The following is a 23,994-nucleotide window of genomic DNA, read 5'->3' on the forward strand; positions in this document are numbered from 1 at the left end:
CATCCTCACCATCAACTCAACCAAGATAAGGGTAAGGATCAAGGGAGAAACCTTTGTGGGGCTGAACATGAACAAATGGGAGTCTCTTTTAAGGGAAGAGAAACCCACCTTGTGAAGTGTGCATGCTAAGTCAATCCTTATTCCTAGATGTCCATCTACACAAAAAGAACAGGGGAGGGGGGGAGCGCATCCTCTCTCTCCACCAACAAAGCCTGTTGGTGACTACACATGGGAGGCTGCAGCCCAGCCCATGCCCAGGAAGCAGAAACCTTCATTACTGCTCTACCCCAGAGTGCTTGGATCGCTGTCATCCTCCCCCTCACACTGCTCCCCCAGATTCAGATGGCTTGGAGATGATTCCTACTCCCGTTTCCATTCCAAATGAGAATTCTGCTCCATCCATCACTTCTACTACAATTATTTCCAACTCTCCTTGCCTTTCAGGTCCCCATCTGATCGCCAATTACAGGCTACAACACTCAGCATTTTCTTGCCTGTTGCTATTTCTGTAACATGGATGTGGCTACATGTGTAATGTCCAAACTTCTCCCAGGAGAAGAAACAGCCAATTTTCTTTGAAGAAACATTCTGTTTTCTTTGGCCTTCTCTTCCAATTTACACATGAATAAAAAAAATTCCCCTGAGTAGCCAGGGCTTATTATTCTGGCATTTTGGTTTCTCTTGGAATGTTATTTCCCCCTTTGCTGGAAATGACGGATTCCATTTACACATCAGCTTGCTTTTGGCTGTGACTGTCAGCTTCAGGCTAACCTACCAATAACAACACTTGTTTGTTCCTGACAACTACAGGACTCCTATACCTAAATAATTTAATAAACACCAACTTCGAATATTTACTATTAATAAAGTAAGTACTGACCTCCATTTTACAAATCTATTCTTACAAAGTCCAAATTTATGAATGTTCAGATTAAAGAAAAAGATAAAAGTCAAGTTCCAGATCTGCTGAATCATTTGCAAGGCACAATGAAATGTGCTGACGTTCCTTGATTTATGGAACTACAGATTCTCGGGGCATAAAAAGGCCTAAAGGCCACTCCCACCACGCATAGACTTCCTACTATAAGCTCCCTGACAGGTGGCCTTGCAGTAGGCCTTGCCTACACACCTCCCTTTACTGCTCTCCATCCCTTCAGACACGAAATTCTAGGGGTTAGGAAGCTGTTTCTGACACTCAGACAAGATCCGCCACCTTGATCATCTATCTGCTAGTCTGTTTGCTTTCTGCAGCAATACAAAACAAGCTTACTTCCTCTTGTGCATCGCATTCCTTCACACATCATCTAACTTTCTGTTTCTTCTTTGGACTAAACAGTCCAAATAGGACACGAGCTTTCAATCCTTTCTCATCCCAGTCACCTTTTATTCTCATGTCCACTGTTCTCTAAAAGCAAGTATTCAGAATTAAGCACAATATTTCACAGGCTTTCCACGGCTCTCAGGCTAAAATCAAAAACCTATAATATGATCTACAAAGCCCTCTAGAAGCTGGACTCTGCCCATCTCACCAGCCTCAGCTGTCCTGGTCTTCCTTAATTCCTAGAATGCACCATGCTCCCTCCCTCCTCAGGGCCTTTGCACATGCTATTGCCATACCCATGTCTGCAACCCCCCTTTGGCTAGCTAACTCACTCATCCTCCAGATCTAGGCTTACTGGGTCCTCAGAAGAACCTTTCCTGACCTCTTCTCTCCACCCAGTCAGGCCAGAGCTCCTATTCTTGGCTCTCCTGGCACCCTTTTTCTTCGCTGTAGCACTCAGTACAATTATGACAATTGTATATTGTCCCTCAGTACAATATACAAGCATCAAATGTAATCTGTTAAGTGGTGTCAGCCCTCCGCATTAGACTGTAAACTCCGTAAGGAAATGGACAAGTCTGTCCTGCGTGGCACTGCATCCCCTGTAGGGCTCAAATCTTCCCAGAGTAAGTGCTCAATAAATGCTTGTAAGATGAACGACACACATGGAATTATCCCTTCCCATAATGTGGACACTATTCCACTGTTTGTTAGCTTTTCTGCCCCAGCATGCACAATACATTCATTTAAGAAACTGACCCCTCAGCAGCTGTCAACAAGTAGCTTGGTTCTGAGGATACAAAGCTAGAAAATTAGCCAAGCCCTTGAGGAGATCACAGATTAGTGGAAGAGACAAAAGTATAAAACCACAAACCCAAACCTATATTTGTACTCAGAAGAGGTATGTACAAAGGATTACAAAAGCACAAAACAAGACTACCACGGCCTACGGCAAGGGGAAAGGAGGCCAGGAAACAGAAATGCTTCATGAGGTGGCATGTGAGCAAAGATGAGCTAGGACGTACCTGAATCTACTAAAAAGTCAGCTCTACGACGTTAAACAAATTACCTCCCTCTGAGTCTCTGTTCCTGTACCTGTAAAACGAGCGGGTTCTGGCAGATGACCTCTAATGCCCATCTAGCCCTAAGTCTAAATACCATGTCTCTGATATTAATAAATATACCAGACCCCAGGCAATATGCTAAGTACTTAAGAGTTATCTAATGTATCAATACAGGTACTGGTATCATCCCATTTTAAGATGAGAACACTGAGGCAGAGATATGAGGTAATTTGTTCCAGGATCATTGGGGGGATCCAGGTTTTGCTCAGGCCCTGATTCTACACCCAGGGTTCCTGATGATTATGCTATAATACTATTTATTAACTGTACCCTGTTTGGTTGGAAAACATCATGTGTAGTTTCATCCCTTGTTTGTTTTCTAGAAGGATATACACCAAAATGTTAACCAGAATTACCTCTGAGCATGGCAATTATGGGGTTTTTCATTTTAACATACTTCCCCTATTTCCTACAATAAACCTGGATTACTTGAATTGTCAAAAAACATTTTTAAAAAGAAAACACTACATACTGTTACATATAGCATCACTTAAGGTCTCGAGGCCTTCCCCAAAGTCACTATATTAGTTACCCGTCCCAAATTCAGGCCACTGGCAAATTTGATTGGCATACCTGTAATTCTCATTCAAGACGAACAAAAAATGCAGATGCAGACGAGGGCACTGCAGACACTTGTCATCATCTTATTAATACACATCCTTTTGACACAGTGGTTCAAGCGATCATAAAGCCAGACATCCAATTTTTATTCCTTCAACTCACTCAAGGAGGTGTTAATAGCGCTTCCTCTGTGTTACTAGGCGCCTCCAGGACACAAGCACCCCACTGACCTCCCGACACAGGGATTCCACTACTCAAAATGAAGCCAATACGACTTTATTTACCATTGGCATGTATTAAGTGCTTCTATGGGCCAGAAAATATATAGAGTCTTTATGTATATTATTTCATTTACTCCTCACAATAACTTTATATAAAGTAGACACTGTTTTGTTGTTTTTATCTATCCTTTATTTGGTGGACAATTTTATGTCTACCCTGCATTTTACAATCATTTTACAGATTGGAAAGTGAGGTTCAGAGCGGTGAAATAACTCCCCCAAGTTCACAAAACCCGCATGTTGCAAGGTGGGAATCTAATCCCAGGTCTGTCCTACTCCAAATCCCACGCTCCCAGTGGCTCTTCAGGACTTCCCCTTCCTCCTCCCAGAAGCAGCGACCCCACTGGCTAGCTGAAAACTCCTACTCCCAAACCTCTAAATCCTAAAGCTTGACTATCACTGAAAAACCACCAAAGAGAATCCTTATATGAACTCGAGGAATATCAGCTTCAACACATTGGTTGAACTGAACTTCGGCAATTGTCAGTGGAATTACCTGTTGCTTTCTGGAGAAAACACACACCTTCCCTGGCACGAGGTGGTATAATTTCTGGCCTCTGTGGTAACTCGGGATTCTACAACAGATTTTTCTGCCCTGTAGCCCTCCTCTATTCCAGGAGAGAAGTCAACCATCCTAGAAACCAGTTTTCACTTCTGGCTTCGTTTAAATTTAAAGCATCTTTCCCCTCCCTAGTGAGCCGGTTAAACTGGCGCTCCGTATTCTCTTTCCCCACCGCACGCTGGGTGAGCATCTATGCCATTTTTGAAAGCTCTTGAAGAAGACCTCTCGTCCAGTCCTCGTTCCTGAACCAAACAACCCTCAAATGAGGCATCGGTGGCTGAGAGAAGTTAGGAGGTGTGGCTGGCAAGTGCCCGGGCTGCCACTCACACCCCGGCGGCAGTTCCTAACTTGGGCTGGAATCAGCCTCCCATCCTTTACCCGACCTTCGGGGCCCTCCAACTAGCAGCCCGAACCAGCAGACGCCCCTCCGCACCCGCTCCGCGGCCGCCCAGAACATCCCCGCTGGGTGGTGTTCCGAGCTCAGACACGTGCGGTTCAGCGACTTCTCCAGAAGCTGCTAGACAGCCCACTTTCCCCCCTAACTCTGTCGGTAGTTCGAAACCCTACCCAGAGGCGAGGCGGCGGGCCCGGCCTCGGGTGCGGACGGCTCTGAAGCCGGGTCACAACTCACCCGCCTCCCCTGGGCCCGGCGGGGTCCCGGGAGCGTCCTGGGGGCGGCGGCCGGGGACTCCGGAACGTGGAGGAGCAGCCCGTCGGCAGCTGCCATGGCGCGCGGCGAGAAGCGGGCAGAGGCGGACACGGGCGGGCGCCGGCACCGGCTAGCGCGGCCGGACCTCTCGAAGCCGGCCCACAGCTCGGCTCGGCCCCACGTGGGCGGCGCGCGAGGACCCCGCGTAGGTGCCCCGCCGGCTCCTGCGGCCGCGCCCCTTCCGGGTCCCGAAGGGTCAAGGGGCCACGGCGCCGGGGTCCCCGGACTGGGTGGCCGCTCCTTTTGGCGTCCCTCGCGGCTTGGCCCGCGGCGGGCGATGCCGCATGACACCCAGCCCTGGAGTTCATGCTAGTGAAGTTCTCTGAGTGCCTCTGAGAAACAAGGGGCCGTGTGCCATCTAGCCAACGTTTCCTTCGTTTGCTGCCGGGCTACCGCTTCCTCGGCACTTTAGTTACCCGGAGGTCTCTACAGGGGCCTGGGGCTCGGTCGCCCGGAGACGGAGCCCTCGAGGCCCCCTTCCCCTCGAGCACCTCCGCCGAGTCCGGGCGCTGCTCCGTCCTGCCCGCAGAGGAGGCTCGCTTTCTAGACAGGCAGCGCCTTGGCCACCTGGCAGGGCTGGGTCGCCTAGCAACGGCGGGGTCCTTCCTGGCTCGGCGGCGCTCCGGGCCTGAGGGGAGAAAGCCGCCGCGGAGGGCGCTGGGGGCCGGCGGCGGCGGCGGCGGCGGCGCCAGAGGCGGCAACGGGACGGCGGCGCAGGATTGGCGCGCCCCGGAATCCGGCCTCTGCACTTGAGGGGAAATGAGCTCCGCCGACGAGGCCCGGGTGGGCCCCGCAGCCGACGGGCCTGCGCCGCCCGAGGAGGAGGAGGGCGAGGGGGGCGGCGAGGCGGGCGGGAAGGAGTCAGCGGCAGACGCGGCCCCCGGGCCCAGTGCCGCGTTCCGCTTCCTGGTAACTCGGCGGGAGCCGGCCGTGAAGCTGCAATATGCGGTGAGCGGCTTGGAGCCGCTGGCCTGGTCCGAGGACCACCGCGTGTCCGTGTCCACGGCCCGTAGCATCGCTGTGCTGGAGCTCATCTGCGACGTGCACAACCCGGGCCAGGACCTGGTTATCCATCGCACCTCGGTGCCCGCTCCTCTCAACAGCTGCCTCCTCAAAGTAAGTCACCCCCTGGGCCCCAGCCCTGGGGGCTCCTTCTGCCCCCCGCCCGCGGCCGCGTTACCGGTCCCTGGGGAATCTTGGCCTGCGCCTACCAGCGATTCCCCTCGTCGCATCCAGAGCTTGGGGCTGAGTGGTTGGGGTCGCCGTATTTTAAAAAACAAAAATTCTCGCAGCCGTTTGCGCCCAGTTTTCCAGATCACCCACCCCCTTCCGATGCACACAGGTATCCCCGGAGCTTTCGTCGGAGCCAGGTCCTGCCTTCGCCCCGGCGCCTGCCCCACTGCTGGCGCTGATGACTCTCCCTGGTGCTTCCTGAGACTCCACCCCCTTTGACCCAACCCCAGACCTTGCCTCTACAGTTGCTCCTATTGTCTGGAATCGACTCCCTGAGGCCCTTGTCTGGCTTTGTTTACGGTGACGTGCCCTCCTCTTGTTCGTCTTCTGCTTTGGAGAAGAAAATTTGGTCCTTTTCATTGCCTCAGCTATCTTAGCGACTTTATTATATGAATGTTCTTTCTCACCTTGAGCAGTTGGGTAGTCTAGTTTTTTCTTTTATAGCTGAAAATCTTTGGGATTGGAGTGAAAAGGAAAGCTTTTGGAAATAAATGCGGTTCTTAAACTTCAAGGTCTCTGTAGATGTAGTGTTTTCAGTTTCGTATAAATTAAGTTTGCCTTCAGAACTTTAGGGTTCCTAGTTTTACTGTTTCAATATCACTATCTTCAAGTTTATTTTTTTGCCCAAATAGTAAATCAGATCGTTCATTTGTGGCTTAGAAGTATAAAAACTTTCCCTGTCTCCTTTGTAAATCTTTATGCGGATACGTGAGCTATAGAAAGTATATGTTCACTCATTTAGCAGAAATTTGAATAGCCCCACGTATCAGCTAGGTGCTGATCTAGGCTCTGGAAATAAAGCAGTGTACAAAACCAAGTTCCTGCCCTCATGGAGCTTACATTCTTTAGCAAGTCATGAGCCAGGTACAACTGTAATATCAGATAGTGATAAACATTATAAAGGTATATATCTATGCCCAGAGAATGTGTTTATGTGAAAATGAAAGGTTTTTAAACTTTTTTTCTGCACTGCCATTTTTTTTTTTTTAAGATTTTATTTATTTATTTGAGAGAGAGAATGAGAGAGAGAGAGAGCTTGAGAGGGGTAGGGTCAGAGGGAGAAGCAGACTCCCCGCTGAGCAGGGAGCCCGATGCGGGACTCGATCCCGGGACTCCAGGATCATGACCTGAGCCGAAGGCAGTCGCTTAACCAACTGAGCCACCCAGGTGCCCCTGCACTGCCATTTTAAATATGAATCATTAGCTGTGGGTACGGTATAGGGAGCCCACACCACTTTTTTTTTTTTTTTTTTTTTTAGCACACATGAAAGTTTTAAACAATTCGTTGTTGAGTTAAATCACTGGTAGACTGATATGACTAAACCCTGAATATCTTGGAGAAGATATGAACAAATTGGTTCGAGTATAATCACATCAGGTAGACGGATAGTGGTAATACTGTGAAATTGAGAAATGGATGGAGGCAGAAGAAAGGGGCTTTAAAAGATATATCCTTACCATTTCTAAGGATGTTCATGTGTACATGAACTAGAGAAAACTAAGTGTGTGTGTCCAATGTGGTCCAGATTTAATGCTTTAACAGGGAGAATTTCTTTTTTTTTAAATTTAATTTTTTTTTAAAGATTTTATTTGACAGAGAGAAAGCACAAGTAGGCAGAGCGGCAGGCAGAGGGAGAAGGGGAATCAGGCTCCCTGCTGAGCAGAGAGACCGATTTGGGGCTCTATCCCAGGACCCTGAGATCATGACCCGAGCCAAAGGCAGACACTTAACTGAGCCACCCAGGCGCCCCAGCAGAGAGGATTATTTAAGGGGGGGAGAAGGGGCAGAGGGAGAGAGAGATTCTTAAGCAGGCTCCATGCCCATCGCAGAGCCTGTCGCGGGGCTCAATCCCACGACCCTGAGATCGTGATCTCAGCTGAAACTGAGAGTCAGGATGCTTAACCGACTGAGCCACATAGGTGCCCCTAGCAGAGAGAATTTAAAGAATGGAAGGAATAGTGAGGGGAGGCACTTACATCAGGGAATGTTATCTGGTGGTGAATCTGAAGGAGACCTGAAAGAACGTAGGATTTGTTTTGTAAGAGGAGCAGAGGAAAGGGGCATCCAGGTAACAGGAATGAGTTGTCCATCTTATTCACCTACATAATTAAGTCACAGGCATACTTTATTGTTTATGTAAGTAATGATGGATTAACAGACGATCTCTTCTAGAGAGAGAAAGTGAGGTGAGGCCAATTTGGGAACTTAGGAAGGTCAGTCTGAAGAAGTTGGCTTCAATTTAGGAAGCCCAAAGGTGCTGTAACAGTTTCATAAGCATGGACTGGCCTGGGATGGTTCAGGAATATGAATCTGGTGGGCCTAGAGGCAAGAAAACAATTATTGGGGTCAGTATAAAATAGAGGGTACAAATTTGGGCTTTGGCACAAAATAGCAGGATAGGCCTGTCTGTACAAGGGGGATGAAAAAACCTGTGTTGTTTAGACTTTTTTTTTTTTTTTGAGAGAAAGAGATAATGCATGTGCACAAGGGGTGGGGAGGGGCAGAGGGAGAGGAAAAGAATCTTAAGCAGGTTCCATGCCCAGCATGGAGCCTGACATGGGGCTTGATCTCATGACCCTGAGATCCTGACCTGAGCCAAAATCAAGAGTCTGACACCTGACCAACTGATCCACTCAGGGGCCCCTAGACTTTTTGGAGGATTAAATACCTATATGTATGTATGTGCATAGATAGATACGTATATATGTACACGCAGGTAATCACTTAGTACAGTGTCTTGCAGCCTGTAAATACGCAAAGTAATAAATTTGGTCATGCAGGTATGAAGAAATAAGGGTCTGGATTAATACTGTAGCTGTGGATATGAAGATATCCATAATATTCTGATAAAAATTGGGACTCTCATTGGTTGTACAACTGTCTAATAAGTAATAGGAAATCTTTTGTATTCTGCTTGTAATTGGTAGATAGCCTGCCTGAAGTTAATTAGTGGCATCTTCCCCTCCTGTACTGTTCTTTGGTATGCGCATCACACAAACCATCCATCAGTTAGCAGTCTTCCTAGACTAGGACCATTTGGTGAATGAATGCCGAGTTGTCCCTGCAATTCTGAAAGAGGCCTCTGTCGCGTAAATCTGGGCTGCAGTGGTAGGAATGTAAAGAAGTCTGTATCAGTACTTTGATGGCTTTACCCTTTGGCAGTGCCTAGGGATTTAAGCTGCTCAGAACTGTCCAGCTTGCCTTTGCTCTGACATGAAAGGTGGCCATTCTGCAGCCTGGATCAGTTTAGTGTATGGCCCTGCTAGAAGGCTAGATGCTCAGCTCCTCTGAAGCTTTTGCTCTATGACCCCATTATTTAGATTATGAATTTCAAGAAAATATGCAGTTATATAAAATAGTTCAAATATTATCTGCTATTTGCAAGTTACTGTCCTGGACACTGAGTTTATGATATCAAGGAGACTGATATAAGTGAATGATATGAAAAGCAATAAAATTGTGATTTAAGAATAATTTGTAATTTTTTTCCCATTGGAGTGCTGATTTAGCGAATCATCTAATTGGATACAGTCCCAAATTCTAATAATATTTGTATAACTAATTTTATTCTGCATAAATTGTTAGGAGCATGAGAAAGTACTAACTCCATCCACATTAAGTTAAATAACTATGGGCTGTCTTTGGAATCCTATTCCTACCTTCAAGAAGCTTCTTGTAGAATAGCTTCAAGTGAATTTCTGTTCATTAGGTGCTTACAAAGGAATTAGCTATTAGTAGTAATAGTGGCCAATTGGAAATAGGATAGTATATAATTAAATGATTGGCTGGGTGTGGTCCTCTGGGAGCTGGACTCCTATGTGATGTGCTCCTTGGCCAATCTCAGTACGTGTTTAAATTTGATGGCTGGCTTTGTGACATGGAGACTTGGAGGGGCAGTGTACTCATTCAAACTAATATATGAGAAATTACTACACAAAACTATTCAGGTTTTCCCTGCTGTTTAAATCCAAGCTGCTCTCTATCCTGTCAAGAATTCTTCCTACGGTGAGTGAGACCAAGGGTTGCTTTTATTTCACCCTCTGCTGCTATTTCGGGTTATAGGTCCTGTGACATTTACTTTTAGTTCTAGAGTAGCTTTTATTTGTAGTAAATTTACCTATTCTAAGGGTTATTGCTTAGTATACAGTGTTACAAGATTTGGTGATTTTTATATCTACCCTTTATTTGGTGGACAATTTTATATCTACCCTGCATCTTACATACTTTTATTAGGTCTCATTAACTTTTACTTAATTCCCAGAGAGTATTTATCCTCCTCCTTCTGCTCCTCCTCCTCATCACTAACATTTATTGACACTTATTAATAGATGCTTTACAGGTGTCTGGCAGCTCAGCCAGTAAGGACTTTTTTATCTCAGGGTGGTGAGTTCAAGTCCCAAGTTGGGCGTGGAGCCTACTTAAAAGATGCTTTACATATATTGACTTATTTAACTTTCCTAATGCTGTGAGACATGTATTATTGTTCTCTTTTTATAAATGAGAAAATTAGGGCCAGAAAGTTTAAGTAATTTGTGCAGGGTCACAGAGCTTGTGTGTGATAGAGCCAGGATTTGAACCCAGGTAGTCTGGCATCATAGCACAGATTTTCAGATGTTAGGCTTCATTCTGTCATATTTCAAATTTTATCTACCCATACAAAGCTCTGGGCTTTGATTAGCATTATTTTGTTAACAGGCTAGCCAGCTGCACCTCTGTTTAGTTGGGCTTTCCAGTCTGTTTTTCTCCAGCATGTCCATTAGTGTATCCAAGAGGCTACCTTAAATGCCTTTCTAAATCAAGATATACTGCCTAAGACACCATTTTCAGAGTATTCTTTAGGATAATACAGGATGACACTACCCAACAAGGTTCTATTGTTTTAAAAAAAAAAAAAAAGTTTGGAAAACTCTGGTTAAGTTAGCAGCTCCCTGGCCAAGGCATTTAATGTGTTCCTGAGACCCTTCAAGGAGAAATGATGTGTAACATACAACGTTCCCAAGACTTATTTGGCCACAGGACTCTTTTTCAAGGGACAATTTAGGGGAGTAGTGTTCTACGTAACACACTTTAGGAAAAGTTAGTCATCTCATTCATTTGTCGGATAACTTTTTATTTACTTTTCTATGCTTATTATGTCATTTAGCAGTTTCAGCAGAAAAGACAGTAAGATTAGATTTTTCCGATTATCCTATGCTGGTTTCTAAGGATCACTTCTGTCCACACAAATGTTTCTTTTTCTTTCTTTCTTTCTTTCTTTTTTTAAGATTTATTTGTTTAGGAGCGCCTGGGTGGCTCAGTCAGTTAAGCATCTGCCTTTGGCTCAAGTCATGATCCCAGGGTCTGGGATCTAGCCTGGCATCTGGCTCCAGGCTCCCTATTCAGTGGGAGTCTGTTTATCCCTTTCCCTCTGCACGCGCCCCCCCCCCCCACTCATGCTTTCTCTTCCTAAAATAGAGAGAGAGCGTATGCGACTGTGCTGGGGGAGAAGGAGAGGGAGAATCCCAAGTAGACTCCCCGCTGAGCACAGAGTCCAACACGAGACTCAACCCTACAACCCCTGAGGTCATGACCTGAGCCGAAACTAGAGTCGGACACCTAACTAACTGAGCCACCCAGGCACTTCACAAACCTTTCATTGTTAACAACTGAGGGATTTTATTTCCTAGCAGGCTTAATGGTCTGTAATATTTGTTATCTATTTTCCGTTTAGGGGATATTTTAAATTTTTTTTTTTTTTTTAATTTGACAGAGACACCACGAGAGAGGGAACACAAGCAGGGGGAGTGGGAGAGGGAGAAGCAGGCTTCCCGCAGAGCAGGGAGCCCGATGCAGGGCTCGATCCCAGGACCCTGGGATCATGACCTGAGCCGAAGGCAGACACTTAATGACTGAGCCATTAAAAATGAGCTGAGCCATACAACTGTTTATTGTATTCTGGTTTTCTGATACATTCCTAGTTATCCAAGCTTTATCAAGGACTAGTCAGTCGTTTGGAGTTCAACATCTTCAAAGTTTATCCTGTGTCCTGGAGTGTAATTCCTCTGGGCTTGGGGACTTAAACTCATTTAGCGTGACTTTTATTGTATCCATATATGTCTTAGGCTTGAATTCCTTTGTAATCATGTAATAACTACCCTTTCCAGTTTGAAGATCAGCCTCTACGTAAAAGGAGATTGTCACTAAATCTGAAAGATTCTGCTTTCTTTCTCTGGATCAATATCTCTAAAGACAGTAGGGTCAAGTGCTTTCCTCTTCCTGCTTTGCACATATCAGAAGACATACTTCAGTTGACTTCTGCTTTGTTTTGGCTTTAACCTTCCTGGCTCTGGATCTCTTTCTTTTGGTCATTTATCTCTTTCTTTGTTTTTAATGTCCCTTTAAAATCTTTTTAAAGAGCTTGCCATTGTACATCCAGGCACTAAATAAACAGCAGTGCTGATATGTGTCACAAACTTGGAGAAGGGAGAGATGGGTGAAAGCCAGAAAGATCTCAGAAGGCTTCAGAGAGAGAATTAGACCTGGTAGGATGGATGGGATTTAGATAGGAAGACAGCATTCCAGACAAGGGGCCCAAGGGAGGCCAAGGAGGGAATACTCAAGGAATGGCAAGTAGTCTAATCAGAGTGGACATTATTCTATACAAACAGTGGACAGAGTGGTTGGAAGTTGGCTTTCAGCATAGTTTCTTTTTTTTTTTTTTTTTTTTTTTTAAAAAATTTTTTTTTTTTTTTTTTTTTTTTTTTTTAAGATTTTATTTATTTATTTGAGAGAGAGAATGAGATAGAGAGCATGAGAGTGGGGAGGGTCAGAGAGAGAGGCAGACTCCCTGCTGAGCAGGGAGCCCGACGTGGGACTCGATCCCGGGACTCCAGGATCATGACCTGAGCCGAAGGCAGTCGCTTAACCAACTGAGCCACCCAGGCGTCCCTCAGCATAGTTTCTAAGTAAAATTTTAAATAGAAACTTAAAGCTCACATTTGTATCACAAGACCTTGTAAAAATCCAAATATCCAATTGTATCAAAGATGTATATGGGTATGTGTTTTAATGAATACTGAACATGTTTATGGTTTTGTGACTAGTTCAGCTAAATGCTCTGTTGACTCTTAAGGATCAAGTACATCTCTGTCATGGCTATTGCTTATGGCAGTTCTAAGAAGAATGTGGGAACCAGGCTTTGAATAATGGCAACATTTATTCTGATCCTTGAAAAAATTTTTACTTCCTGAGTAAGTACTCCTTAACTTTCAGACATGTACTTGATCTTTTAAATGCGTGTCTTTCAAAATTAACAGGATTGATACAAAATTCTGACCCAGTTAATACTGATTAATCAGTTAGTACCCTAAGTAATGTAAATGTATTCCTCTTAGAGTGCAGTATTTATCTGATAGTTTTCGTATCTCTTCTTTTCAGGTTGGCTCAAAAGCAGAGGTTGCTGAGTGTAAGGAGAAATTTGCCACCTCGAAAGACCCCACAGTCAGTCAGACTTTCATGTTGGATAGGGTGTTCAACCCTGAGGGGAAGGCATTGCCACCAATGAGGGGATTCAAGTATACTAGCTGGTCCCCCATGGGTTGCGATGCAAATGGCAGGTGCCTCTTGGCAGCACTGACCATGGACAATCGCCTGACCATCCAGGCTAACCTCAACAGACTACAGTGGGTCCAGCTGGTTGATCTGACTGAGATTTATGGAGAACGTCTTTATGAGACCAGTTACAGGCTCTCTAAAAGTGAGGCTCCAGAGGGGAACCTCGGGGACTTTGCAGAGTTTCAGAGGAGACACAGCATGCAGACACCGGTCAGAATGGAGTGGTCGGGCATCTGTACCACTCAGCAGGTCAAGCATAACAACGAGTGCCGGGATGTGGGCAGTGTGCTCCTGGCAGTCCTCTTTGAGAACGGTAACATTGCTGTGTGGCAGTTTCAGCTGCCCTTTGTAGGAAAGGAATCCATCTCTTCGTGCAACACGATTGAGTCAGGAATCAACTCTCCTAGTGTTTTGTTTTGGTGGGAATATGAGCACAATAATCGGAAAATGAGCGGCCTTATTGTGGGGAGTGCTTTTGGACCTGTAAAAATTCTTCCTGTCAATCTCAAAGCAGTGAAAGGCTATTTCACTTTAAGGCAGCCCGTTGTCTTGTGGAAAGAAATGGACCAGTTGCCAGTGCATAGCATCAAATGTGTTCCGCTTTATCACCCTTACCAGAAGTGTAGTTGTAGCTTAGTGGTGGCTGCGAGAGGGTCCTATGTGTTTTGGTGTCTTCTTCTGATCTCCAAAGCAGGTCTCAATGTCCACAATTCCCATGTCACAGGCCTTCACTCCCTGCCGATTGTCTCCATGACTGCAGACAAGCAGAATGGAACAGTATATACTTGTTCCAGTGATGGGAAGGTGAGGCAGCTGATTCCCATTTTCACCGATGTCGCATTAAAGTTTGAACACCAGTTAATTAAACTCTCAGATGTGTTTGGCTCAGTGAGGACACACGGGATAGCAGTGAGCCCCTGCGGCGCATATCTGGCCGTCATTACAACTGAGGGCATGGTCAACGGCCTCCATCCCGTGAACAAAAACCACCAGGTCCAGTTTGTTACTCTCAAGACCTTTGAAGAGGCAGCTGCTCAGCTCCTGGAATCTTCAGTTCAAAATCTCTTCAGGCAGGTAGATTTAATAGATCTTGTACGCTGGAAGATTTTAAAAGATAAACATATCCCTCAATTTTTACAAGAAGCTTTGGAAAAAAAGATTGAAAGCAGCGGGGCCACCTATTTTTGGCGTTTCAAACTTTTCCTCCTGAGGATTTTATATCAGTCAATGCAGAAAACCCCTTCAGAAGCATTATGGAAACCCACCCATGAGGACTCCAAAATCTTACTAGTTGACTCCCCTGGAATGGGCAATGCTGAGGAAGAACAGCAGGAGGAAGGCACGTCTTCCAAACAGGCGAATAGGCAGGGCCTGCAGGAGCGGAGCAGAGAGGGCGACCCGGAGGACCCCACCGACGATTCCCTGACCCAGGCTGGAGATGCCGGGGGCCGTGAGCCGATGGAAGAGAAGCTCCTGGAGATCCAAGGGAAAATTGAAGCTGTGGAAATGCACTTGACCAGGGAGCACATGAAGCGAGTCTTAGGTGAGGTGTACCTGCACACCTGGATCACAGAGAACACTAGCATCCCCACCAGGGGCCTCTGTAACTTCCTGATGTCTGACGAGGAGTATGATGACCGAACAGCACGGGTAGGTATTTTCTTAGCAGAAAACACTAAAACCGTAAAAGGTCTGCTTCCTTCATGTGGGAGAAATGGTCTAAGTGGCATTCCTAACCCAACTTTTGCTTTGACATTTTGTAGGTAGTTGACTGGCATGAGGTGCAGGAGAATAAATAGGAAACATAGATTAATGCAGAGGACATATTCAAATCACACAAAGAATATTTTGATTCTTCCTCTCACCATGGCCTTTATTGATAGGCAAGGTTTATGGGCTGAGATTCCCCAGGCCGTGGATGAGCTGGAGGAGGCTTCAGGTAGCAAGCAGTATGTGATTGGGCGGTCACAGCAGGGGTAGGGTGACACCGTGCTTTCTTCCCTTCCTTTTTGCAAAAGGTTCTGGAAGAATGGGGATTGGAGGTAGCACAGGGATTGGTCACACTTGGGAGGAGTTGAGATCTTTTTATGTAGTCAGGGAGGGCATGTTAAAGTAAGCAAATTATTACTCATAATCTTTTACAAAACTGGGCATAATCTTTATTTTGATTTAGAAGCATCTTAGAGTCTTATCCAAAATGTATTCCACAGAATTCAAGTTCCTGATAGAACACTAGGATTCCAAGCTTGAGGAAATGCTGTATACTCTGTCCTCCTCTTTGAGGTTCCCAGTATCCCTTAGCCTTCTAAGGATTCTGAGAATTCCTGCAGAAGAGACACCTTACTTTCTGTAGCTCGTTGTTATCCTGACATCAGGGAACCTTTCTTTGTGAACTAACAGCTGCTAAAATCCTGAAGAACAGCAACAAAAAAATAAAAATAAACCTGAAGAACTTGTGTTGCAAGGAACATAGTTTATACTAAAATATTCAAAACCACAGAAGTGTGTGTTCCTTTTTATTGTTATGGCACTTATTCTCACTGCCTAGAGTCTTACTTAAAATTGAAGGTAATAAATTAAAATATCATCGTGCCTAATGTTAAACCACTCACAAATTCCTTGTTGCGTTTGCTTATCAGAAAATTGTGTGTGTGTGTGTCCACCCCTAAAATCATTACTCACAGGATATTTGCAGTAATCTCAAGAATAGTTACGATGTCCCTTTCACGTAACTGACTTTTCATCTTTGAAAGTCAGCTTTTAAAAATTGTTTCATTGTGGTCTGAATCGTGCAGAAGAGTTTCCTGGTGGTCATTTTTCATAGGACTTAGCAGGAATATTACAAGAGTCAGTGGAAGATTGACAAAACATTTTAGGAAATATGTGGTGGGAGTTGGCGGGAATGGTTTAGGTACTTGTCCACATGTGGCATGAGCGCGGGAACCACCAGCATAGTGACGGGGCCCCGGCAGAGCTAGTTTAAAGAAGGGAAGATGGTACCTCTGCTTATTGATATAACCGAGTTTTGATTAGAAACACTGCATTTCATGTCTTAAAAAATCCCACTATGTGCATAAAATGAACCTTTTCAAACCTAGTGCATTGATGTACTAGTAATTATGAATTGTTTCTGAGATTCTCAGCCTGGTGTGTTGGTGCAGTTAGACCAACAGTTTTTATTATCGCCACCACCGCCCCCCCTCCCCCCCGCCCCCGCCCAGCGTTTTTAGGCTTTTTTTCCTAATTGTTCCTGCCTGTGACATTCTAATAACAATACAGCTATATTTTGTATATATTTGTGATACATACTTAAATGTACTTTATGCCTAAAAAGGGTAAGAATTTTTGTCCCCCCAAGAACCAGTATTTGCCCCTTGGAAGGAATATGTCTCCCCCTCTGGGGATGTGTGAATTATACTAACACAGGTGGGCCTGCATGGTTGAGGCTAGTGAGAGCACATAGAAGCAGTTCTTCCTCGTGTAAAATTTTAGTGCATCTCTCCTGGAGGAATTCTAAGCAGATTGTGTCATGGCAAAATCCCTGCTGGAAGGGACCATAAATTAGAATTCTTAAGGCTGAAAAAACAAAAAACCAAAAGCCAATGGGCTTTAGGTTTGTAAATTATATACAGTGTAGGTAAGACACTCTTCTGAGCTATTAAGATACCTTCAAAACTTCAGTGAACTAATTTTAGTGAATGGTTGAAGTAGAGAGTTCTTTCATAAGAACTTAAGTATAAACGGATTAAAAACCTCGAAGGACATTATCTCCTAGTAAGATGAGAGTTCCTTTTTTTTTTTTTTTTAAGATGAGAGTTCTTGAGGCTTGGTGTTTCCCATGCCTCCAAATGATGTAGCCAGGGAAGGTTTCTTCAACAAAATAATGAAACAGATCGTTTTTTAGACTTTCGTTTTTTAGACTTTCGTTTTTAAAGTGGTGTAATCCTAATAAAACAGAGAAAAGCAAAGCTGAAGTAGGGTCAGGGTCTAGAGCCCGCCCTGTCGACCTCTCTCTCTACCACTCCTCGGCTGCCACAGCAGGGCCCACCCTGCTTCTGCAGTGAGGCTCAGTGGATCGCAGGCTGCAGGCTGCTAGGCTAGATTGGTCGTGGGTCTTGGGGCTATCAGAAAGGGAAATTTTCTTTTTTAATCCTGATTATATTTGTACTTTGTAAGCCTCTCTTAAAGAATGGATATTTGTACAATTCTACAAAGTTGGTATTTCACATAATACTTGGCCCATAGAGATGATCTTTTTCCTTCTTAAAGTCAATACGTTATAAAGAAGAGCTAAATACTTTGTTTTCCAACAGAACTCTGAACTCCATGTTTCAGGAGCTGCTAAAACAAGGCAAGTGATAAGATTTTGGTTTTCAGAACAGTTCTTCCTTTAGTGGTTGGGGTTCACCGTGTTGTCACAGGGTCCCTGAATGAATTTATCCTACTCAGCCAGTCGACACACGGTGAGGGTCTAGCTTGGTCGCGTCCAGACAGTATGACCAGCCTACGTGGAAATGCAAATCTCCTGGCTTGTGTACGGCCCGGCGTACGCTTTCATCCCTCCGTCGTGGCAGGAGGCTTTGTCTGCAGGAAGTCTCGCACTCAGACCGCTGAACATTGCTACTGCTTTGTCTCACTAGGTGCTGATTGGACACATCTCAAAGAAGATGAACAAACAGACTTTCCCTGAGCACTGCAGTTTGTGTAAAGAGATCTTGCCATTCACGGATCGCAAACAGGCAGTCTGCTCCAATGGCCACATTTGGCTCCGGTAAGCCATTTTAAGCCAGACCCTGCTTTTGCTCATTTTCCAGTTTTGTGTAGCACAAGCCCCTCTAAAGTGTTTATGCGAAATGCACGTTGTCTGTGCCACTAGGTGGGAGAAAAGCTGCTGTTAAAAAGCAAGATGTAGGCTTTTTTTATCAGTCTAAGGCAGGACAGTCTTTAAAGAGCTTTTTTTTTTTTTTTTTTTACTGCTTGAGATAGGCGGGGTTTTTTTTAATTTTTTAAGATTTTATTTATTGGAGAGAGAGAGCATGAGCGGAGAGAGGGAGAAGCAGACTCCCCGCTGAGCAGGGAGCCCGATGCAGGGCTCGATCCCGGGACCCTGAGATCACAGCCCGAGCCGAAGGCAGATGTTTAACCAACTGAGCCACTGAGGTGCCCCAAGAGGGATTTCTTTATTTTGGTAATACTGTTTTCCTTTGAGGTAGCATTAAATTTTTAAAAACTATTACAAAAGTAGTATCTGTTTAAGCTAGTGGAATATGAAAGAAGAGGGAATGCACTTTTTTTGCTTTAAGGTGGAAGTCATCCTTCTCTCGCTGTCCCGTCTCACTGTAAGAGGGCATCTTGGGGTGCTCAGATCTTACAGACCTGTGAGCTGCCTTTGACACCGATGGTCACTCCCCCTCTTCTTCCTTGAAGCCCCATCATCTCCCGGCTTCCCGCACACAGTCCCCCCTGGTTTTCTCCCTGCCTCTACCTCCTCCTCCGTTGTCTTTGCTGATTCTCTTTCATCTCCTTGATTTCCATCTTGAACCTGTTTTACTTTTGTCAGCACTTCCTTGGCAGTCACATACCTCTACGCTGGTGGCTTAAATGGATAGCTTTAGCCTGAACCGCTCTACCCTTAAATCCAGACTTTTATGTCTGACCCCCAGTTCACTGTCTCTGCTTGGAAGATTAATAGGCACTTCAAATTTGAATCCAGCCTTTTCTCGCTACCTCCACCTCTGTAGTCCTCGTGCGAGACACTATCTTCTCTTGCCCAGATTATTATAGTTCCCTCCCCGCAGGTGCTCCTGCTGCCTTCCTTGCCCCTTCCAGTCTGTACACAACGTGGCCACAATTGTGGTCCTGTTAAGACTTCATCCATTCCACCCCTCTCTGCTCAGAACTCTCCAGAGGCTGCCCATTTCTGATGAGTAAAAGCCAAAATCCCTTTAGTGATCAGAGCTACACAACCTGGCCCCCATCCCCGTTCTGATCTCATCTCCTATGTTTCTCCACCTTGCTTACTTCATTCACTCTCAGCGCACTGGCCTCATTGTTCCTCAGGTACACCACTCCTACTTCAGGGTGTCTGCCTGGATTGCTCTCCCAGCAGGTGTCCAGATGGCTTCCTCAATGTCCCTTTATCGATGAGGCCTTCCTTCGTGGCCATGCTAGAGCTAGAGCTGTAACACCCTGCTGGCATCCCCTGCCCTCCCAGTGTTTCTCGTCGCTTTTCTTTGCCTTATCGGCCTCCCAAGCAGCCATCACCACTGCCTATGTTGTACTTTTTGTTTCTCCCTCTCCTCTGGAGGAGAAAGCTCCGTGGGGACAGGGAGTTTTGTTGTTTTTTTCACAGCTATTCCTAGAACAATGCCTGGTTCATGGTAGGCACCCATTTAATTTTTAAAAAATATTTACTTTAGAGAGAGTGCATGCACTCAGTGGGAGGGGTAGAGGAAGAGAGAAACCCACGCAGACTCTGCGGTCAATGCAGAGCCCGATTCAGCTCAGTCTCATGACCCTGAGATCACAACCTGAGCCAAAACCGAGAGCCAGATGCCCAACTGACTGTGTCACCCAGGTGTCCCCACCCATTTAATATTTTAAATTTATTTTTAACAGAAACAGGATTGTGCTACACATCCTGTCTTTTATTTTTTTTAAGATTTATTCAAAAGAGAGAGCAAGCATGCAAGCAGGGGCAGAGGCAGAGGGACAGAGAGAGAGAGAGAGAGAGAATCTTCAAGGAGACTTCATGCTGAGCGCAGAGCCTGACCTGGGGCTCAGTCCCAAGATCCTGAGATCATGACCTGAGCCGAAATCAGAGTCGGCCACTCAACTGACTGAGCCACTCAGACACCCTGCTACACATCCTATCTTAACAACTTGACAATTCTCTTCTCAAAATATTGTGGACATTTTTTTTCACATTACTACATAGATTCCCCCCCCCCTTTTTTTTTAAGATTGATTTATTTTATAGGGGTGTGGTGGGAACAGGGTCAGGGGCACAGAGAGAGAGAGAATCTCGAGCAGACTGCCTGCTGAGCATGGAGCCCGACACAGGGCTGGGTGCCGTGAGCCTGAGATCATGACCTGAATCAAAATCAAGCCAGACGCTCAACCATCTGAGTCACCAAGTGCCCCCAGATCCCATTTTTAATGGCTGTAGAGGTTTTCACAGTATAGATGTTCTGTTATTTACTTCCTTATTGATAGATATTTGGATTTCTTCTGATTTTTACTGTGTTCTTATGCTTTTTTCTAATTTGATTTTTAGGGGAAGAATGGGAAGCAAGTTTGTAGTAGTAGTAGGCTTGTAGTAATAACATCTAACATCTGTTGAGCACAACAAGCATGCATGGGGGCACTGCGATCGTTTCTGTTTTTACAGGTGAGGAAAGTGGGGCCTGGGGGAGATCAATAATTTGCCCAGAGTCATATAGATGGTGATTGGCAGAGCTGAGAGCCTGGCAGTCCGGCTCCAGAGTTCCCATGTGTCACCACTATGCATCGTTGTCTCTCGAAGGGTTCCTTCACAGAAATGATCTTCATGTTTGCTGGATGGACTTAGTGCCAGAATGTCTCGGTATCATTTCTCCATGTGAGAATGGGTGCTTGCTCTCACTCAGGTATAGCCTTTCTTCTGTGTACCCAGGTCTTTACTCGAGGTAATCCTACTTGGGCTCTTTTCCTGCCACCCTCTTCCTCTCTGTATTTCTCTGCTCCTTAGTTACTCAGCTGAAAAACTGTGATCTTTTGGGAAACCTTACCTACACAACCCACAGTGCACTCTCTACCATCTCCTAGCATCTCACCTTCCCTCACTAGCCTGGTCCCGGTGGATGCCCAGTGGTGAGTGGTCACAGGATGGAGCTGAGCCTGTGAACATTTGTTCATGTCCCAACTCATTTTTTGTACCATTAATTTTGTCTTCTATATCTTTCAGGTTTTCCCACTGTACTGTCAGACTCTTAAAGATAGTGCTTATACCTAATCTTAAAAATCACATACAAGAGTAATCTTCCATATAATACACGTTCATCTTTTTTAACATGTCAAAAACTCAAAGCATGGGCAGAATAAACTATTTCTCAGACTTGCAAATGGCCAAAAAAGAAGTTGCAGTGACTGGATTGGAAGCTTTGTATCTCTTGGCTCAGCAGCCGGACCCTTCCTAAGTGTGGGCTAGGTCTAGCCAGCTTTGTGCAGAGGGTTACACTGTTGCCATGGACTTGAGAACTATTTCTATGCTTTCCTGGTTAGTGTATGGTTTGATAGTACCCGTCTGTGGCTTCCTCCTGATGATACAGTCTGTCTTCTCTCAGGTGCTTTTTAACCTACCAATCCTGCCAGAGTTTGATATACAGGAGGTGTTTGCTCCACGACAGCATCGCCCGCCATCCAGCTCCCGACGGTGAGTGCTTTCCCAGCCTCAGGAGGGTCGGGCTCCACCCTGCTTCGCCTGAGGCCGTTGGGGACTGTCAGCAGGCTCGTTCTGCTCTTGACAGTATGATCATGAAGCCACAACTCATTAAAAAATGAGAATTGGAATAGGTCGTGTGAAAGTACACGTTGCATTTTAGTGCGTAAGGAGGGCAGCAGTTTGCTCTTCTGTCCCTGCAGACAGATCATTCATTCAAGAAGATGTCAAAGCTTGTTTTAGATGGCAGATAGAGATTATATTTGGACGGAAATTCTGCAAATGATAAGGTATACAAGGACAGCGTTGCTAAGCCAGAATATTCGCATATGCACTCGGGGTCATTCTTCCAGTAGCCACGATGGGATTTTTCGGGTTGGTCTATATTCTCTTTCCTGATAGCTCCGGTGACAGAGCCCACATTTCTGAGATGATGAGTTTGAAATAAGATCATAGACACGAGCCAGGAGTTAGTGACTTAAATAGTCACACGAACGTCAGATTCATGACCTGAGGCTCAGTCACATCGCACCCCAACCAAATGAGCTAACTAGACATGTTTGGGGGAAATTTATGGTCTCAATGAACTAAAACAGAAAACACTCCACATAAAACTCTGCCCCCTTTTTTTATTTTTACTCTAAACCAGCTGAAGCTGTCTCGTTTTGAGAAGTCAGTGTTGGCAGCTTGTGTTCTAACTTGTTACCATGGAAAATGCAATCACATACAAAATTAGAGAAAAGAGTGTAAAAACCCTTATATGCCCATGATTCAACTTCAGCCATTGTAAGCTCATGGCCTTTTAGTTTTCATCCATAGTCACCCACTCATTTTTCTCCTCTTACTGCATTATTTTAAAACAAATTTGGGGAATACCTAAACACTCATTGCGATTGAGAGTCGGTATGCTATTTAGACAAAAAATCAGGAAAAGATCGAGACAAATCAAAGAAACACACCTGCCAATTGACTTTGAGTTGAGCTACATACAGTTTTGGGGGAGAAGAGAATCTGCGGGATCTGGAGGGCAGTCGTAGAACAGGGTGCTCACAGACCAGGGGAGAAGGTGTTGACCCAGTATACTCAGGTTCTGCTCCAAGTCATGCATTTAAAAAATTACCATTACTGTAATTTTATAAAAGAGTATTTTCACATTAACAGTGTATGAAGGATATCATCTCAGAACAAAGTATAGTCCTTTCAGCTGAATAAATTGAGCTTTATGAATCACTGATTCATGACCCTTATGTTCCTGTTCCCTCACAGAGGGATGAAAATGTCATCACACACGTAGCTTTGGGAAGCACAGATTCAGTCCAGCCTCGTCTGGAACGTGGGAGCAAGTGCTTTGAGAACACAGAGCCGGACCCAGGTGCCTGTCCCTTTACACGGCAGCCCAGCCAGGGCTCAGCCCGTCTGCCTGCCTTCTCTGAAGCTGACACTCAATGCCACTTGTCTTCCTCTCGCAGATCCTGACTGGATTAAGAGGTTACTGCAAAGCCCCTGCCCTTTCTGCGATTCTCCTGTCTTCTGAACGTCAGTGGTGGGGAGCTAGAAAGGGCACATGCTCTGTTGCGGAAATGCCCTCTGGCCTGAAGACGTGGGATGCGCTGGCTAAGCCTGGCCTTCGAGTGGGAAGGCCCTCTTCAGGAGTGTAAATAGGGCCCTGGGAACTCATTTCTGAAGTACAGTCTCCATCTCCAGGGACTAAAGGAGATCTTTAAAACGACTGAGTGCAGAGACTGTAAGTCATTCTGAGAGGAACACGAGCCCCCCACTCCTTACCCAGTGAGGAACACTTATTTTTCAAGTGTTCTGACTGAAGCAACTTGAACAAAAAGAATGCCCTATCATTTCTGGGAACAGAATGATCTCTTCTAGAGAGTTGGGCTAAGGGCCTTGCTGGACCGAGTTAGGCTTTAATGCTTGCCTTGATCTGGAACTGCCTTGTGGCTCCCCAGAGTGTAAATCACCTGTCACTGGTGTTCGGTGTGCCCCCAGACATTCCGAGTGTCTAAAACAGCGCTTGGTCCTGATACTTGGTTCTCCACAGATAGCCCCAGATCTGTATCCCACGGATTCTTGTTTCTCCTGCGTACTGAAAACATGTTCATAAAACTGTATTTTCAAGAGGTTGAGGCCATGACTAAAGTTGGTTTTAATGTGTCAAAAAATCGGGTGATTCTTGTA

General features: G+C 45.4%; 2 protein-coding genes across 2 annotated transcripts in view; one reads left to right on the forward strand and one right to left on the reverse strand.

Annotated features, from left to right (window-relative positions):
* The window catches only part of DDX31 (DEAD-box helicase 31), a 67,583-nt gene extending 63,007 nt beyond the window's left edge, over window positions 1-4,576 (reverse strand). Inside the window, exon 1 of the mRNA XM_021691554.2 lies at window positions 4,481-4,576. Coding sequence (XP_021547229.2) covers window positions 4,481-4,576 — 96 coding nt within the window. The remainder of the gene's footprint in view (window positions 1-4,480) is intronic.
* Window positions 4,577-5,215: 639 nt separating this feature from the next.
* On the forward strand, window positions 5,216-23,734 carry GTF3C4 (general transcription factor IIIC subunit 4). Its single transcript, XM_021691500.2, has 5 exons — window positions 5,216-5,674; window positions 13,209-15,035; window positions 18,026-18,156; window positions 21,710-21,798; window positions 23,274-23,734. The coding sequence occupies exons 1-5, from the start codon at window positions 5,318-5,320 to the stop codon at window positions 23,336-23,338; spliced, it is 2,469 nt and encodes an 822-aa protein (XP_021547175.1). The 5' UTR covers window positions 5,216-5,317; the 3' UTR covers window positions 23,339-23,734.
* The last annotated feature ends 260 nt before the right edge of the window (window positions 23,735-23,994 follow it).

Source organism: Neomonachus schauinslandi, chromosome 13 (genome assembly GCF_002201575.2).
Source record: "Neomonachus schauinslandi chromosome 13, ASM220157v2, whole genome shotgun sequence".
Classification (NCBI taxonomy): Eukaryota; Metazoa; Chordata; class Mammalia; order Carnivora; family Phocidae; genus Neomonachus; species Neomonachus schauinslandi.

Excerpts from the sequence above, each read along its gene's own strand:
- GTF3C4 (XM_021691500.2), top strand. The coding sequence starts at position 5,318 with ATGAGCTCCGCCGACGAGGCCCGGGTGGGCCCCGCAGCCGACGGGCCT. Across the intron at positions 5,675-13,208 it reads TCAACAGCTGCCTCCTCAAA|GTTGGCTCAAAAGCAGAGGT; the intron begins GTAAGTCACCCC and ends TCTTCTTTTCAG. Across the intron at positions 15,036-18,025 it reads ATGATGACCGAACAGCACGG|GTGCTGATTGGACACATCTC; the intron begins GTAGGTATTTTC and ends TTGTCTCACTAG.